The sequence below is a fragment of the Rattus norvegicus genome, chromosome 15 (assembly GCF_036323735.1).
Source record: "Rattus norvegicus strain BN/NHsdMcwi chromosome 15, GRCr8, whole genome shotgun sequence".
Taxonomy (NCBI): domain Eukaryota; kingdom Metazoa; phylum Chordata; class Mammalia; order Rodentia; family Muridae; genus Rattus; species Rattus norvegicus.
The window spans coordinates 28,733,689-28,752,785 of record NC_086033.1 but is presented as its reverse complement, the minus strand read 5'-3'; the positions used below and the strand labels follow the sequence as shown (position 1 = coordinate 28,752,785).

Below are 19,097 nucleotides of genomic sequence, written 5' to 3'. Positions count from 1 at the left end.
AGACAACTTGTGCTCACAGACTACAGGTTCTCTCTGAGTCACTGAGCTCCCTCATTCATCTGAACAAGGAACTCCACCCACCTCCACCTCATGACTCTGCACTGTCATTGCTCCAGGACTGTGGAGGGCATTGATGTAGAGCCCAGGACACTGTTTCGAATGTAGTGTGTAATATAAGGAGTTTGGGGGGAAATGTGTGAGGAAGGGGAATACATTAATGAAGAATGCCAGTGAGGAAGGTAATGGCTCCAGTGTGTAAAGCAGAGCCTTGCAGAATCCTAGCGAGACTGTTTGACGTTTTGTTGTTCTGAATTTTTTCCAGACAATATGATCTGGTCATTGTCTCTACTCCTCCATCACGTCCACGATCTTTCCCACCTCCTCACCCACCTAACTCTATGCCCTTTCTTTTTTCTCTCTTTAGAAAGCAAACAAACAGGGGAACAAGTAAATACCCCTTAAAACACATTTAAAATAAAAATAGCAAGAAAGACACACACACACACACACACACACACACACACACACACACAACCATAAAAACACAAGGCATGTAGCCCTAAAATAGAGATGAAACCAGTATGACAAGAAAAAGAAAAGAAAAAAGGAAGGAAGGAAGGAAGAAGGAAAAAGAAAGAGCTCAAATTAAGAAATGTGACACAAGGACACCACTGGATTCATTCTATATTGGTCTTCTAATGATGAGCGTAGGGCCCACCCTTAAGTGTGATCATTGTACCCAATTAGATAAGCCCTGATAGGACTCTTAAATTACACAATGTAACAAATCAGCGTGCAATGTGCTACACAAAATGAAAATAATTTCTTGCAATTAAAATATTCTTATGCGTAGAAAATGTTCCCAACACAGTTTTAAGAAAAACAAGGCATGTCTGTGTTTTCACCTTGATTTATTTTCTAACTCTTGGCTTCTTTTGCTGTGCTCATTAGGAAAACAAAACTGATTCAGAACAGGCTACAGACGACTGGTCAGATTAAGTAAGGCTCTCTCCCTTCTAGTTTTTCATACATTAAATTGACCAGCTTTCTGCTCAAGAAGTAGTTATTATCTTTTGTTCTAATTTAGAATGTATATTACATTTATTATATATGATATAAAAGATATTGCAATAATCTCTAGTTCTTTGATTTTATGAAATTTTAGGTATAAAACTAAAAAATAGAAAGCAGTGGAGATTTTTTTTCTCTTGTGCGCCCATCCTCATAATAGAGGAGTTTCTATTTTGTTTAAATCTGTTCAGAGATTTGTCCTTTAAACAGGCTCTAGCTATCTCTGCTTTCATACAGAATGACCAAGTGCTAATGGCTGTAGTGCTAGGTAGCTACACTCCATCATCCCTACTCCTTTCTTTGTGAGTGGATTGCCTTATGTCCTTATGTCACGTCTCAGTGCTTCAAACCTCAGGGAAACTTAAGAAAAAGTAATTTCTAGGAACCCTGCAGTGCCCCCTAGTGAACCCACACAACCAACAAAGTCACTTCAGACCATCCTCACAAGCCTCATTACATCAGCCCTTTGCATCCTGGTGAAGGAAATGCAGAAGTCAGAAGACAAGGGTGTCTAAAGTACTCAATAGAAGAAATAAAAATGGCTAAAAGACATCTGAAATTTTTTCATCAGCCTTAGCAACCAGGGCAATGCAATTTAAACAACTTTGAAGTTTCATCTCACTCAAGTAAAAAATACAAAGTAAAACAACTGATAGCAATTTCTAGTGGTAGCTACGGGGAAAGGAACCCACATTCATTACTGGAGGAGGTGAAGCTACTCTGGATATTAGTGTGAAAAATCTTCAAACATCTAAAGATAACTGTACCACATGACCTACCAGTGCCACCTCTTGGTATATGTCCAAAGAATGCTACCTCCCACTCCAGATACTTGCTTAGCTGTGTTCTATGCTGTTCTATTCACAGTATGTTGGGAATGGAAACACCCTAATGTGCTTCAACTAGTGAGCATAATGAAAATGTGGTATCTATATGTAATGGGATGTTCGTCAATGTAAAGAAAAATGGCATCATACACTTTGCAGGAAGATCGATGGAATTAGAAATGATTGTAATGAATGACTTGACCAAGGCTTGGAAAGACAATGGCTGCATATTCTGCCACTGAATTCCTAACTCCATAGGAAAAGGTAGAGGTTCCTAGCTCCAAATTTTCAAATAAAGTATATGACCTGGTGTAACCACAGAGACCAGAAAGGTACAAGGGATCATGTGTTTGGGGAGAAGCACTAGAGTAAGAAAGAGCAGGACAAGGAAAATTTAATGGGAGAAATAGGAAAAACGAAGCCAGGGTAGTTGGGAAAGGAAAGGATGTCAACACAGAAGGAGAAGGAGAAAGATGAAATAACAATAACCATGCCTTTGAAAAGAAACATAAGGATCTTGGGACTGAACTGAACTGATCCAACATCTCCCTGCACTCAAATCCCTTGGAGGAGATTGCTGAACACCCAGAAGTGCAGACAATCCTGAGACCACATGACAGACCGCCTCTTCTGCCCACATCTGCCCACATCTCTGGCCCAAGATGAAACTGCATAGCGCCTCTGAATACAGGAGTATAGGATCAGTCAGCAGCAGAAACCTGCTGGTGTTGGGAGCGATGCCCTTGAAGCCCTCCATTAGTGATGTTATTATTATAGTTAGATTTAAGTATGACTGGGTTCATGGAAAATCCTCAGCCAGCTGAAGAAGACTAATACAAATCTAGTGGTCAAGATGAATAATAATATGATAAATTCTCTTGCTGAGAAATACATCTGACATCAAGACGCCCAATGTGATGACTTGTAACCTTTCTGAAAAACTGACATCCTGCTGACTAATATGACAAACATGTGAACTTTCTGACATTCTATCAACATCAGCCCATTCCCCGATCGTATAAATATTGTGTCCTTGGCCTGTGTAAATGTGTCACACTACCCCCTCCCTCTGTTACCCTTGTTATAGTATAACTTCAGCCTTGGGAAAATAAAATTGTCACCTTGATCAGACTCTTGTCTTGGCATCCTTCTTCCTGTCTCCTGTCCCCTATTCTCTTCCAGGTACCCAGCACCCTCAGTGACATGCTGGGTCAAGCCTGGGTCCAGAACTGAACTGAACTGAACTGGTCACACAGCTCCCCTCACCCAAACCCCGTTGGGGGGGGGTGCTGGACCCTAAGAAGTGCAGACACTCCTGAGAATTCAGAGTAGGCTACTCTCTGCCCACATTCCCGATCCAAGAGGAAATCGTCTAGTCTGTTCCCAATCCGATTGAAAGAAAACAGGTCTACAGGAGTGCTGACACACAGGACTACAGGAAGGTCAAGCCACTGTCAGAGACAGCTAGACAAGCTAACGCCAGAGACAACCTGATGACGAGAGGCAAGCCCAGGAACCTAAGCAACAGAAACCAAGACTACTTGGCACCGTCAGAGCACATTTCTCCCATCAAAGCAAATACTGGATATCCAAACAAACTGGAAAAGCAAGATTTAGGTATAAAATCACATTTTATGATGATGATGGAGGACTTTAAGAAGGATATACATATCTCCCGTAAAGAAATACAAGACAACACAAGTAAACAAGTAGAAGCCCTTAAAGAGGAAGCATAAAGATCTCTTAAAGAATTACAGGAAAAAAACAACCAAACAGGAGAAGGAAATGAACAAAACCACCCAGGATTTAAAAATGGAAATAGAAACAATAAAGAAGCACAAAGGGAGACAACCCTGGAGATAGAATACCTAAAGAAGAGATCAGGATTCATAGATGCAAGCATCACACACAAAATACAAGAGATAAGAGAGAGAATCTCAGGGGCAGAAGATACCATACAAAACATTGACATAACCGTCAAAGATAATGTAAAACATAAAAGGCTCCTAGCCAAAAACATCCAGGAAATACAGGACACAAAGAGAAGATCAAACCTAAGACTAATAGGGATAGAAGAGAGTGAAGATTCCCAATTTAAAGGTCTAGTAAATATAATTTGGTAACTAAGTAAAATTATCCATCCTATATAGATATATTTAGAGTTCTTTATCTAAATATATTTTATCCTAACTAGCATTACCATGCTAAGACCTTCTTAGACTAGATCATCATCTTAAATCCTAAACAACTTAAGCTTATAGTAAGACTATAACTATATAGTCTTCAATCTCATCAGAGACCTGAGGAATAAATTTTACCTGGGTAGGCAGGGACTCAGCTTCCAAATATTATACAAATGGCAGAGACAAGCAGACTGGCTGGACAGTCCCCACAACAATTGTGTCTCCACAATGTTGGAGTACCCATTTTCTGCCTCAGTATATCTGACAGATGTTTTATGAAGCAGGGATTATGAAGGAGTTGCCTTCCCTGTAATGGTAGAGCTTGACAAGCCACTTCCCTGCATCCATATTTTTTTGGACAGATTTTAGTCTGTAGATAAGATTAGAACATTTTTTTGTCCAGTGCTGAGCTTGCCACAAATTAAGTATGTAGGGTATATGCAATCACATGTGTGTATGTATGTATGTACGTACGTATGTATGTATGTGCATGTTCATGTGTACATGTAGAGACTAGCGAAAAACCTTGCATATTGTTTCTCATATTCTGAAGAGGTAGGTGTGTGTGTGTGTGTGTGTGTGTGTGTGTGTCTGTGTGTGTGTCTGTGTGTCTGTGTGTCTGTGTGTGTCTGTGTCTGTGTCTGTGTCTGTGTAGCTTGTATTCCAATTGGGTCCATCAAAATTGTTTTGATGAGAGGGTCTGCCTGTAGCTTCTGGGAGTACACCCCCAGTTAATTCTGATTGGTAAATAAAGATGCCCGTAGCCAATAGCTGGGAAGGAGAGACATTGGTGTGGTTTAGGCTTCCTGGGCTTGGAACTACCAGAAGGAGGAAGGAGGACGACACGGAAGTTGCCATGGAGGGGTAATAATGTGAGGAGGGAGAAGCAGTGCCACCATATAAGGGACCAGGAGAACATGACCCAGAGGGCTGGTCAATTTGGTCAAAATCAGTCAAGATGGAACATAGAAATTAGTAAGTTGTAACTCAGAGTTATTGGTAGGAGGTAGATTCTAACAGCATAGAGGATAGACAGTCATCCAGCTATTGTACTGCTTAAGGCGTATTAAAATTTAAAGGCTGTTTGTGTGACTTTCATTTGGGAACATAAACCACTGAGGTAGGTATTAACTCTGTGCTGGGAATAATATAATATAATATAATAAAATATAATATAATATAATAATACTATGCATGTGCATGAATATGTTTGTTTAGCTATCCATATGTGCATATTCGTGAGGAGCTCAGATGTCAATCTTGGATGTCATTTTTCTGAGGCTATCTACCTTGTATATTTTAGACAAGCTCTCTCACTGATGCCTGGAGTTCATTATTGATGGTTGAGTATCAGGCTACAGGGATCTCTCTGTTCTTACCTCTCAGCACAGCCACCGTGCCCTACTTTTATGTGTGCACTGCAAATCCTACTCAGGTGCTCACGGTTACATGGCGACTACTCACTTGCATTTCTCAAGCCAAGCAACAGCTTGAGAATTCCCTCTTACTTTTCCTTTTTTCCTTTTGTTTACTCCTGAGCATTCATCCTCATAGGCTGTGTTCATAGAAGTAAAATATCTTCTTGTACAATCATCACCAGTAGAAGGAGAGGAAACTAAAGTTCTGTCCTGGAGCCAGCGAGCACTAATGTGCTAGCACTGCGACTCCTGTCTGCATTTCAGCAGGACATGGAGATGTTAGGATGAAAGAATCGATTTCTGATGTTCCCATGGTGGAATCATACACATCAGGGAGAAGACAGTGCATATAAAATATTCATAAGCATACAAAATAAAGTCGCAGAAGGAATCATACTACAATTTTTCAAGTAGATTTCAAGAATTTAAGGTGACAACAACAATAGAAGAATACATTTATAACTGTGAAGATTGCTTTGGAAAAAAATACCAATGAGCTAGAATTCATTATTCTTCTCTTTTATTTTTAGTGGTTGTGAGGAATGACATAATTATGAAAGATTTCTAAGAATTCCTGGTTCTGGTAAATTTTTATATTAACTAACAAGCAACAAATTCTTTCCGAAATGGAAGTACTTAAATATTATGACCAATTCTCATCAGTACATTTAGCATTGAAAGAAGAATATACAAGGAATTCAGCATGAAAGACTGAGTAGAGAAGGCAAATTTTAGGACAAAAATTGAGGAGCATTCCTATCATTTCTGTAAAGGCAACACATAAAATGAGAAATTGATGTCCACATTCTGGTATTCCACTATCAGCCATTTCGTCTAGTCACTCTTGAAATAATGTCCACTCAGAAAATAATTCTCATGGACAATAACTCTTGTCTCCTTTATTCAAAAACAATTATCATTGAACATTAGAGAATTTTGAAAATACACAAAGGACTTCTGAGACAAAGTCAGACAGTGGATATTTTAGGTAGAAATTAGTTGAGCAAAGACAGCTGGGACTGCTCAACTTTACTTCTCTCCTCACCAAGTCCAAAGAGATGCTTCATAAACCTCAAGGATAGAAATCGTGAGTCTGAGAATCCCCTGAAATGGGTGTTTGTGTTCATCTCCCCCTACAGACTCAGACACTGTGCGCTCAGAGCACAGAAGTACACAGCCGAGTCGCTCCAGTGCACAGAGGCTTTCCGCAGGTGGAAGGAAGAGTCACTCTTGTTGAATTCAGTCTCAAAGCCATTCTCTCCTTGAACCACGGGGTCTCCTGAATAGTACCCGAGGAGCAGCTGCAGCCCCTGCTGTGGGTACTGGACATACCAGAACAGGGAAGGTGGCACAGAGGAGGAATACTTGCATCTCAGCTGCAGAGAGGCTTCTTCAGAGACAGTGACATGAACATCAGGTTGAGTCACTGACTGAGCTTGGCCATCTCCTGGAAGGGAATATTAGGTCAGTAAGTTCAGTGCAGTCTTCAGTGAGGACAGTCAGAATGCAGAGATGCAGATATCACAAGGAAGCTGTACTCACTCAGGAGAAAGTTTATCCCCAGCACCGGGAGGAGCACCAGGAACATGGTTGAGCCTTGGAACTCTCAGGAATAGGATAGGTAGGAAAATCACTGAGGAAGGCAAGAGCTTGAAAGCTCTTATGAGGAAGGGTCTGCTGGAGAGGTCTCCTGCTCAGGTAAAAACAGATGCTGCAAACAGGAGCCTGGAAAGTTTTGAATATCTGATTCTTGTCACTTGCCTTTGCTAAATACTGAGCCAACTGCAAGAAGGATGCGGTGAGCAGGTGGAGATCTTCAAAGGAAGAAGGAACAGTAGTGAGTGCAGCAGCGCCCTCTGGAGGCCACATGAGGAACCAAGGGTCTTGAGGTTCCCCATTCTGCCTCCTGTGGTGTTCCTGTTTTACAAACAAAGCAAAACTTTCACAACACATTGCTCCTTTCCTAATCTATGATGAGGGATTAGGTTTAGCATCTGGTGGACATGGATGGCTGGTTAATATTCCTTATGAAACCAGGTTTTGAACTAAACCCTAGACTTCAGATGCAACTGTCTCAGACTGAGTGTGGATGACTAGCACAGCCATGATGGTGAGGCTTTATGGTACAGCTATAGCCCTTGGTGGATGCCCTGCAGCACAGAGACAATGAAAAACACTCGGAGTTAGATTGCCTCTGCTGTCAATGATTACCTCTACTGTCAATGACAAGACAGGACTCTAGATAGGAAAGGCTGACTGCTAAAGCTAGAGGAACTACAACTATGAGACCTCTATGGCTGGTTAAGGTACTATCCACTGGGAAAGAAACAGGATTAAAAACATTAGGTTTTTTCTGGGTCAATGGAATGCAATGGCTCAGTGTTAATACATATGTTTTTTGACTTCAGGAACAAAAAGGAAATTCATCCCAAGGGTCTTCTCTCATCTGTTTTTTCTTGTAGTGATTGTCTTTCCTGGGGAAGAGGGGCTTTATCAATGCCAGCAATTTGTGAGTGTTTAGTCTATAAATGAACCTGTGGGGTGTGTGTGTGTGTGTGTGTGTGTGTGTGTGTGTGTGTTTTCCAGGTTTTTTTTCAAATCCCCCTCAAACAAGGCAAAATTCACAAGAGTTAGAAGATAACAGTCATCTAAGAATTCAGGTTTACAAATACTTGAAGAAGATGGAAGGAGATAGAGTCACATTGAAACTTGGTCAGAAAGAAGGAAACTCATCAAAAACAAAGACCAGCAATTCCTGCTGGCTTTCAGTTTACTTTGGCAATTTGCAGAACCCAGCATGTATGTGTGCATGCGTATGATTCTGGTAGTTTGAATATGCTTGGCCTAGAGAGTGGCACCTTGCTGGAGTAGGTGTGGCCTTTTTGGAGGAAGTGTGCCTTCTAGCTAACTGGAAGTCAGTTTTCTCCTAGCAGCCTACAGAAGAATATGTAGAACTCTAAACTCCTTCATTGCCAACCTGCCTGGATGCTGCCCTGCTCCCACCTTGATGATAATGGATTGAACCTGTGAACCTGTAAGCCAGCCCCAATTAAATATTCTTATAAGACTTGCCTTGGTCATGGTGTCTCTTCACAGCGATGGAAACCCTAAATAAGACAGAAGTTGATCAACCAAAATGATGTAATTGAGACCTTAACAGGCCCATTCAGTGAGGCAAGTTTGTGCTAAATACAGCACAAGAAGTACAGAATTCTCTCCAAACATATCAACTGCATATGTAGGGAGTTGAGATACCCATTCCAACACCAGACACTGTCTGGAAACAAACATGTGATTTTTGAATTAAGGAGCCAAGGAGAAAATACTCAAAATATAAACCAGCATTAGCTAAAGGCCATGGGTCACTTAAATAAGTCCAACTCAGTCATGCATCCTAGCCAGATCCAAAATATATTTATGGACACTTTATCATCACCTGGTAAACAAAATTTGTAATTGAGGAGTATTTGCTGAGTAACAGTCTTCAGAATCTTTTACTTTTAGAATACAATTTAAAATTCAAGACCATGGCCTTCACCCTTTTCTCATAGTACACTGTACCCAGATCCCTTGGGGAAGAGAGTTGGACTCTCAGAAGTGTCGACAATCCTGACAGCTCAGGTGACACCACCACTTCTGCGCATATTCCTGGCCCTAGAGGAACCCACCTGGAGCTGTCTGGGCACAGGAAGCCTGGAGCAGTCTGGGACAGGATCCTTCCAGTTTCTGCCTGCTCCCTGAGCTGACCCTGTGACCCATCTCTCTGTACCCAGACCTGGAGTGCTGACACACAGAATTACAGGAGGGTCAATCCACTGTCAGAGACAGCAAGACAAGCTAACACCAGAGAAAACTAGATGGCAAGAGGCAAGCACAGGAACCTAAGCAACAGAAACCAAGACTACTTTGTAACATCAGAACACAGTTCTCCCACAAAAGCAAATCCTGGATATTCCAACACACAGAAAAAAAAAGATTTAGATTTAAAATCACATTTCATGATGATGATAGAGTACTTTGAGAAAGACATAAATAACTCCCTTAAAGAAATATAGGACAACACAAGTAAACAAATAGAAGCCCTTAAAGAGGAAACACAAAAATCCCTTAAAGAATCACAGAAAAACACAACCAAACAGTTGAAGGAATTGGACAAAACTATTCAGGATCAAAAAATGTAAATAAAAACAATAAAGAAATAATAAAGGGAGACAATTCTGGAGATAGAAAAATTAGAAAAGAGATCAGGAGTCATAGACATAAGCATCACCAACAGATTACAAAATATAGAAGAGAGAATCTCAGGGGCAGGAGATACCATAGAAAACATTAACACAATTGTCAAAGAAAATGTGAAACGAAAAAGCTCCTAACCCAAAACATCCAGAAAATGGAGGACATAATGAGAAGATCAAACCTAAGGGTAATAACTATAGAAGAGAGTGAAGATTCACAACTTAAGGGCCAGTAAATATCTTCAACAAAAGTATAGAAAAAAACTTCCTTAACCCAAAGAAAGAGATGCCCATAAACATACAAGAAGCCTACAGAAATCCAAATAGATTGGACCAGAGAAGAAATTCCTCCTGTCACATAGTAGTCAAAATACCCAATGAACAAAACAACAACAGAAAAGAATATCAAAAGCAGTAAAGGAAAAAGGTCAAGTAACATATAAAGGAAGACCTATCAAAATTACACAAGACTTCTCACCAGAGACTACAAAAGCCAGAAGATACTGGGCAGATGTCACACAGACACTAAAAGAACACAAATGCAGAGGTGGATGCTGGCAGCCAACCATTGAACTGAGAATGGGGTACCCATTGGAGGAGTTTAGAAAAAGGATTGAGGGAGCTGAAGGGGTTTGCAACCCCATAAGAACAACAATACCAACCAACCAGAGCTTCCAGGGACTAAACCACCATCCAAAGTGTACACATGGACAGAGCCATGGCTCCAGCTGCATATGTAGCAGAGGATGGCCTTGTTGTGTACCAATGAGAGGAGAAGCCCTTGGTTCTCCCAAGGATGGACCCCCCAGTGTAAGAGAATTTCAGGGCAGGGAGGTTGGAAGGGGTTGGTGGTTGAGTAGGGAGTACCCTCATAGAAGATCAGGAAAGGTGAATGGGATAGGAGGTTCATGGATGGCAACCAGGAAAGGGGATTACATTTGAAGTGTAAATAAAATATATGCAATAAAAAATTCAAGACCATGACATATCTTGTGATCACACCTCTTGGCTCTTCTTATACATGGAGTCTTTCTGTATTTCATGAAAAGTTCATCAAGTGAAGGCAGTCAGAAAGTGTGAGAATTGGGTTCCCGGTTGATAGTCTGTTTAGAAATCATCATGAGGGTTGGTCTTGTCAGAGGAGCCATGTCATTGTTGGTGAGCTTTGGAGCCAACATCTCCCTCTTTGTGGTAAGTTGAAGGCCTCAGGTACTGGTCCAGTGCCATGCCTGGTTGACTGCTACTACACTCCCTACCAGGATGTGAATCTGTAATCAAGCCCCCAGTTAAATGCTTTCTAATAGGTTGTCTTTTTTTCTTATAAAGAACAACATTAACTTGGAGCTGGCTTACAGGTTCAGAGGTTCAGTCCATTACAATCAAGGTAGGAACAGGGGAGCATCTAGGCAGGCGTGATGCAGTCAGAGCTGAGAGTTCTATATCTTCATCTGAAGGCTGTTAGAGGAAGACTGACTTCCAGGCAGCTAGGATGAGGGTTTTAAGCCCATGCCCACAGTGCCACACCTACTCCAACAAGGCCACACCTCCTAATAGTACCACTTCCTGGGCTAAGCATATACAAATCAAATTCCACTCCCTGATCCCCATAGGCTTGTTCAAACACCTGAGTCTGTGGGGGCCATATCTACCTACAGCATAATAAAAAAAAACACATTTAGTCCACCTTCCAAAGTTCCCATAGTCTATAGCAGTTTCAACAATATTAAAAGTTTAAGTTCAAGGTCTCTTCTGAGATTCATCCAATCACTTAACCGTAATCCCCAAAACAAGACAGGAAACCAGCTGGGCAAACTTCAAACTCTGCCATCTCCATGTCTGATGTCAAGGTGGTCTTCAGATCTCCAGCTCCTTTATCATCTTTGTTGACTGCAACAAACTTCTTTCTCCTGGGCTGGTTCCACTCCCTGTTAGCAGCTTTCCTCAACAGATTGCCCATGAATATGGCATGTCAAACATCTTGGGGTCTCCTAGGCAACATATGATTTTCTGGGCTCCTCCAAAGGCTAAATCACTTCTCCAGCTCTGACCTCTGTAGCACTCTAAGCTCAGGTTGATCCACTCCAGTGTTGCTGCTGTTCTTGGTGATCATCCCATGGTACTGGCATCTCCAATACACTAAGGTCTTTTGCTTCACTAATAGTCTCTCATAGGCTCTCTTCATCATGCCAAGCCTCAAATCCTTTGCATGACTCCTTCAGTCCTGGGCCATCAACTGCAACTGAGTCTGAACCTTCACCAATAGCCTGCCATGACCTCTCACAGCGCTATGCCTCAGCTGCTCTTCATGACTTTAAAACCAGGAACACTTTAGTGACTCTTACATGAGCCAAATACAGCTGCAGCACAAGGTACAACCTTGGCTATCTCTGAATCACAACTTCTTCATTCTGTCAGAAGACATTTCCCAGAAGATTTCATCTCAATGATGCTGGTCTCTTCTTTTTTTTAAATTTTTTATTCGATATATTTCTTTACTTACATTTCAAAGGTTATTCCCCTTCCTGGTTTCCTATCCATAATTCCCATCCCCTCTACTCCCCCTCCCCCATACAGGTATTCCCCCCATACATCCCCCTTTCAGCCCCCCATAATCCCCTGCACTGGGGGTCCAACCTTGGGAGAACCAAGGGCTTCCTTTCCACTGGTGCCCCAACAAGGCTATTCTCTGCTACCAATGCATTTGCAGCCCTGGGTCAGTCCGTGTAGAATCTTTCAGTAGTGGTTTAGTCCGTGGAAGCCCTGGTTGGTTGGCATTGTTGTTTTTATGGTTAATAGATTGTCTTGAACATGGTCACTTCACAGTCATAGATAAGCAAGCAAGTCCAGAATTTGGGCTACATTCTCTGTTTTATGGATCAAGGAGAGGAAGAATATAAATAACTTAAGGAGTGAGCCTGAAGAAAATATTTAAAGACTAGAGTCTCTGTTCCTCATTAGGTTATGAATTAATGGAGATTTGCGAAAGATTGTAAGAGAATTTAAGCCACTGAATTTTGTAAGACATTTTCGTAGAGATAAATCCTAATCAGGGTTTTCCCAGATATGTTTCCTGCGAGAGATCTCTAGGGAGAGAACAATTATGTCAGGTAATCAAATCGTGTTTTGGTTTGTTTGTTTGTTGGTTGGTTGGTTTTTTATTTTGTTCTGTTTTTTTCTTTTCTTTTTTGCACTGATGTCTATCCTACCCTGTTAGAATATCCAGCAATTCCTAGATTTCTAGTTATCTGATCTGACATTTGTTCATGTTTTCAAGAAACCAGGTAAACATCACTCAGTGAAAGCACTTAGGCTCCCTCACAGAGCCTCCCCCTCAGCCCTCCTGCACCCTTGGTTCATGTGCAGCTTCCCCTGCCGTCTCCCTCACTGTGTCTCCACAGTACAGTAGTACAGGGCAGAGTCTGACAGCTGTGCTGAGGGCTTCTGCAGTCGGAAGGAGCGGCTGCTCTTATGGAGAGCGGCGTGGAACCCTGCGTGCTCGGTCCTCTTGCTGTCTGTGGAGCTCCTCAGGAGTAGCCGAGGGGCTTCACTGAGATATTGCACATACCAGAACAGGGTAGGAGCTGAGTAAGTAGTCTGATAGGTGCAGTTCAGCATCACAGGCGACCCCTCTGTGAGAGTGACCAGGCCTTCTGTCTGGGTCACTGAGTCTCCATTGCTCCTCCCTGAAAATAAATAATAAAAAATGAACAAATAAGTACATAAACACCTAAGTACAGAGGAATTACTTTTTTTATTTGAGAAGAAGCACTAAAGACTTCTAGAGTTGTAAGAAACGGACATCATTAACCCTTAGAGTTGAACATAACTTACTGAGCATTAGGAGGAGCACAAGAACAGAGCAGGTGTCAGGAAGCATGTTCATAGAAGAAATGACACTTGGTCCTTGAGTGCACCAAAGTCACAGGGCAAGTCCTCTGGAGGATCTCCTCAAACTCCTCCCTCAGAGACAAGGACCTCTGTCTGCACAGTGAGTCTGTCATGTTAAGTCACTACCTGAATGAGATGTTAACCACATCTGAAGAGACAGCGCCCTCTGCTGATTTCCCTCCAACCTGCACCACAGAGTTCTGGAAAACACAGTGTAAATAAACTTGGAACCACACCCAAAGAAGGTAGGTCTCAAGTCCCCATTGGATGGCTGAAATCACTAGTGTCACTGAACTATGTGTGTCCTACCGTATATAGTGTGGCGAGTGTACATGAAAGAATGTTCACACACAAATAGACTTCTGATATAATTTATGTACTTTTTGATTTTTATTAGTTCTTACAGAATATTATGCAATGAATTTTGATTATTATCCTCTGCTCCTTCCAGTCCTGAAAAGATTTATCCACTTTTGTATAACACTCCAGTTTGTGTCCCATCGTCCCATTTAAAATAAAACTCAGCAAGTTTTGTGTTATAGGCTGCACTGCCCATGTACTCTTGGATATGTGGCCTTCATTGGAAGGTAATCTTTGCACCAGGAGCTGAACCTTTAATGAAAAAAGGTGGGTACGTCCATCTTCCTTCTCTGCGATGGAATCTTTCTGGCTTGATCCTTTGCAGGACTCGTGTGTACTGTCAACCTCTGTGAATTCACATGTGCAGCTGCCCTACTATGTGCAGGAAACACTGCTTCTGTGTAGTCATCCACCACTCTCACAGTTTGTCCACAGCCTCTTCCTCGATGACTTCTGAGCCAAGGGAGGAGAGTGTGGGATGTAGACGTTCCACATGGGGCCGAGTCAGCTACAGTCTTTTTGTCTCTGCAGCATAATGAGTTCTGTTCTCTCATAGCCTCCATGTGCTGCCAGAGGAAAGCATTAAAATTATATTTCAATTTTAAAACTATTTTTAAAAAGAAGGATAGAGAAAATTGTCCTAAATGGATTGAGTTATAACTGACATTGGAATTTTCTGTTTTTATGTCTGCACTGTAGCTGCAACTTAAAAGGAACCCATGGCTAAACCTGCACTGGAAGGCCTGTGACACAGGATGTGGATGGGGCTCCAGGCCCCATGGCAGGTTTGAGGACAGACTACAGGAGCCATTGACTAGTGTGCACTTTCGGCACAGAAGCACATGGCTGAGTCTCAATGGCTTGTGCAGAGTGAAATGCTTGGCTTTCTTATTCAGTAAAACTATCAATCTTTGGGTCTGCTTTCTTTCCATATTTGAACGAATGTCAATGAGGAGCTTAGGATGCTTCCCAGGTTCTTGCTTGTACCGAGGGAAAGAGAGCAGGGCACTGTCTACACAAGTGCAGCTGATGCGAGTACTGGTCCTCTCCTCGCCTCTCAGGATGGAGTGGAGCTGCTCTCCACCTGCTCACCTTAGCTCATCCCTATGCAGAGATGGAAATGATGGAGAAAGACTGTGAGGCCATCACTTTACAGACGTCTTCTTTTCTACAGTAGCTAGAGAAAACCTGAGTGAGATAGCATATGCCTAGATGTCTCATAGATTATTCTGTGGCCCTAGAATATTAACTCATCATACAATACAGCCACAGAAATATCAATAATGTAGGAAACATGTCTCCATTGTTCTTCCCAATTAAGGTAAAAGCCAATGTAGATCGCGATGACTAGCGGGCATGATACAGCTATCAGGGTGTTGTTCATTGTGTTTTATTTAGTTTAGTTTTGTTTTTTAGTTTTTTATTCATTTTTATTGGATATTTTCTTTACCTACATTTCAAATATTATCTCCCTTTCAGTTTCCCCTCCAGAACCCTCCCATTCTATCCCCCCACCCCCTGCATCTATGTGGGTGCTCCCCATACATCCACCCCTCCCTCCCACCCTTCCACTTGCCCTGGCTTTCCCCTACAATGGGGCATCCAGCCTTGACAGGCTTCTCCTCCAACTGATGCAGCAAGGCCATCCTCTGCTCCACATGTGCCTGGAGCCATAGGTTCATCCCTGTGTACTCTCAGGATGGTGGTTTAGTCCCTGGGAATTCTGGGGGATCTGGTGGTTGATAATGTTGTTTTTCTTATGGGATTGCAAACCATTTCAGCTCCTTCATTCCTTCCCCTAACTCCTCCATTGGGGACACCATTTTCAGTCCAATGGTTCGCTGTGAGTGTTGCCCTCTGTATTTGTCTTGCTCTGGCTGAGCCTCCCAGGTGACAGTTATAGCAGGCTCCTGTCAGCATGCACCTCTTGGCATCCCCAGTGGTGACTGGGCTTGGTGACTGCATGTAGGATGGATCCCCATGTATGGCAGTCTCTAGATGGCCTTTCCTTCAGTCTCTGCTCCAAATTGGTTGTTCATTCTTAGTAATAATTCTAGCTCTAGAGTCAACCCCTCAGCCACTGAAAAATCACCTTTGCTTCTTCCCCAAGCCTGAACCATCAACATACACCAAAGAGAATTCTCTGCATTCTCCCCAATACTTGAGATCTAATAGCACCTCATGGTTGCATCCCTAACAAGCAAGGACTAGTGCTCTTATCCTATGAGATACTCAGACTCACAACATACAATATGTCATGTTAAATGGGTTCCTGGACTTGGAAATCCAGAAAAGTATATTTACACACTAATGTTGATAATATTTATATTTAAATCTCACATATCATAACTATTGTGTTTCACATGCAAGGTATATATGTGATATTTTCATACGTAAATGTATATATGTGACAGATGGTTGATCTGATCCTGATTTAACATTGGTATCTGATCTTGGTCTAGAAAATTGTCCATTTTATCCAGATTGTTCAGTTTTGTTGAGTATAGGCTTTTGTAGTATAATCTGATGATTTTTTGATTTTCCTTAGTTTCTTTTGTTATGTCTCCCTTTTCATTTCTGATTTTGTTAATTTGGATACAGTCTCTATGCCCTCTGGTTAGTCTGGCTAAGCGTTTATCTCTCTTTTTAATTTTTTCATTGAACCAGCTCCTGGTTTTGTTGATTCTTTGTATAGTCCATTTGTTTCTACTTGGTTGATTTCAGCCCTGAGTTTGGTTATTTCCTGCCTTTTACTCCTCTTGTGTGCATTTGCTTCTTTGTTCTAGAGCTTTGAAGTATGCTGTCAAGTTGCTAGTGAATGCTCTCTCCAGTTTCTTTTTGGAGGCAGTTGGCGCTATGAGTTTTCCTTTTAACACTGCTTTTCTTGTGTCTCATAAGTTTGGGTTTGTTGTGACTTCATTTTGATTAAGTTCTAAAAAGTCTTTAATTTCTCTCTTTATTTCTTCCTCGACTGAGTTATCATGAATAGAGCATCGTTCAGCTTCCATGTATATGTGGGCTTTCTGTCGTTTCTGTTGTTACTGAAGAGCAGTGGGGATGGAAGGCAAGCAGTGTACACAGGGTCTCTAGAGCTCCACTAAAGACAGCGTCCCAGTGTCAATCATAGGAGGTCAACATGATGCCCTCTCAAATCCAGAAACCATCCCCAATTAACAACTGCTCACAAAATAGTTTTGTCGAGAGTTTCACTTAAGACTCACTTTCACAAACCACACTGAAGAGCATGCGCAGTGGCCGATGGGCAAATTTTCAAGATGTTTTATCATAATGCTTTATCTGGTCATTGTTTAAGGGAGGCGTCATATGCTTGTACATTATATTTTCCAAGTTTGGTTTTTATGGATTCTTTATGGAGGCATGGGTATCACATGTGTGTGTGCTTCGTGTGATTTTCTTGTTATCTAATCTCTATTCTGGTTTGTTTGTTTGCCTGTATATTTTCTAAACAGAGAGAACTAAGGCATGGAATTGTTTGTGTGGGGAAGTGAGGAGGATCTGGAAGGAGATGAGGGAGGGGAAACATTGAGCAGAAAGCATTGCATGAAAAAAATCCACTTCCAATTAAAAACAAAAAGAGCAGTAGGGTGCAGCCTGATTCTTGCTTGCTCAAAATTCGCATGTTACACAGATTTGAGCTGTTGATCCTTGTGATCAGACAGATTACACATTTCCTTTCCAGATTCTGCATTCAGAGCTGAAAATGGTGGATTTTCTACAGGGTGATTGTTCCTGCAGGAATGAAGTGGAGACATAATGCTAATGAGGAAGTCTGGAATAATTTTCTCATAATTTCTGTTTTGTAATGGAATTGGATAAGGGACTTCTCTGAATTTTTCAGTCTCTGAAATTCTTTTGTGCTACTGAACATAGAAAATATCCAAAGAAAGTAGTGTCAGGCATAGAGAATAATGGGACTGGGAGAAAGTGTCACATAATATGGAAACCTAAGACCATTCATTCACATTTTCATGCATCTAACAAACCTGCTGTTTCACTGACATGACCGTGGGCCCCTGAATTATCAGACAGGATCCTAACCACATTTCTAAACCTCCCACAACATAAAGGGATTGATAGTGGATCATTGGGAGATTAATATTTATAGTCAAATAAAATATAATTTGCTAAAAAATAATGATCATATGTGATATGATGTGGGGGTGGACTCTGTAGCCTAAGCAGAGATAGGCAGGATGTTCCTTTATGGAGGGGGTGTTCAATCACTAAATCTAACACACCTTTCTTATAAGAAATATATGTACCCTGCAACTTTAAAAACCTGAGAATGGCATATTGATTATTAATATAGGAGCAAAAGTCACGCTGATGGTCTCATCTTGCAAGATTTCTGGAGTTATGTACCCTCTTCACAGGGGCAACAATTTGGCTCAGATTCGCAACTGATAAAGCTTGTGATACCTGATGTAAAACAAAAAATTGTTTCTCTCTGCAGATCCAGAAAAAAACAACCTTTTAAAACACAGAATTTGTACTCAGGAAAATTAGCTTATACACTGAAAATTCAGCATTGTAATTTATATAAAAATATTTATGAAGGGAAATGTGTCACCTACAAGCCACCGTTTGTTAGATTGTTCAGTCAGAGTGGGTGGGACCTGAGTGTGTGATGAAGGTTACAGGAAGAGACTGAGCCAGAGATAACCTAGAGAGGGGGCTGTTGTCAATGTGTGACTGCAACCATTTGCAAACCTCAGTGTAGAAGGTGAAAAACAGTGAAAGGATTTAAGATGCTCACTAATATAAACTGAGAACCATCAGATTTGATCCAGATGACCTGCCACTTCAAGAAGTTGGCAGATAAATTATTGATTGCTTCATCAAGAGTGGAAATAAATTAATTAAATATGAAGATGGAGCAAACATGGCACATCTATTCATAATTATTCAGTCACTAATGAAGGTGACAGCTCAAGAGGCAGCCCTGGCTTTGGAGAAGTTGAAATTCTGGAGAAGAATTTGAAAGTCAACTAAAGACTAAAGAAGTGAAATTTAAGATAGTCTAGTAGTCTGTAGGTGGACATGGTACTCGTTTCATGTGATGAAATTTGTTGACTTGAAAAACAATTGCAATAA

General features: G+C 41.4%; 1 gene segment (V, D, J or C); it reads right to left on the bottom strand.

The window, feature by feature from the left end:
* Nucleotides 1-6,632: 6,632 nt before the first annotated feature.
* LOC134482283 (T-cell receptor alpha chain V region PHDS58-like) lies at nt 6,633-7,191 on the bottom strand. The segment is given in 2 exon segments: nt 6,633-6,946; nt 7,042-7,191. Coding segments are annotated over 2 exon segments (360 nt in total).
* Between the last annotated feature and the right edge of the window lie 11,906 nt (nt 7,192-19,097).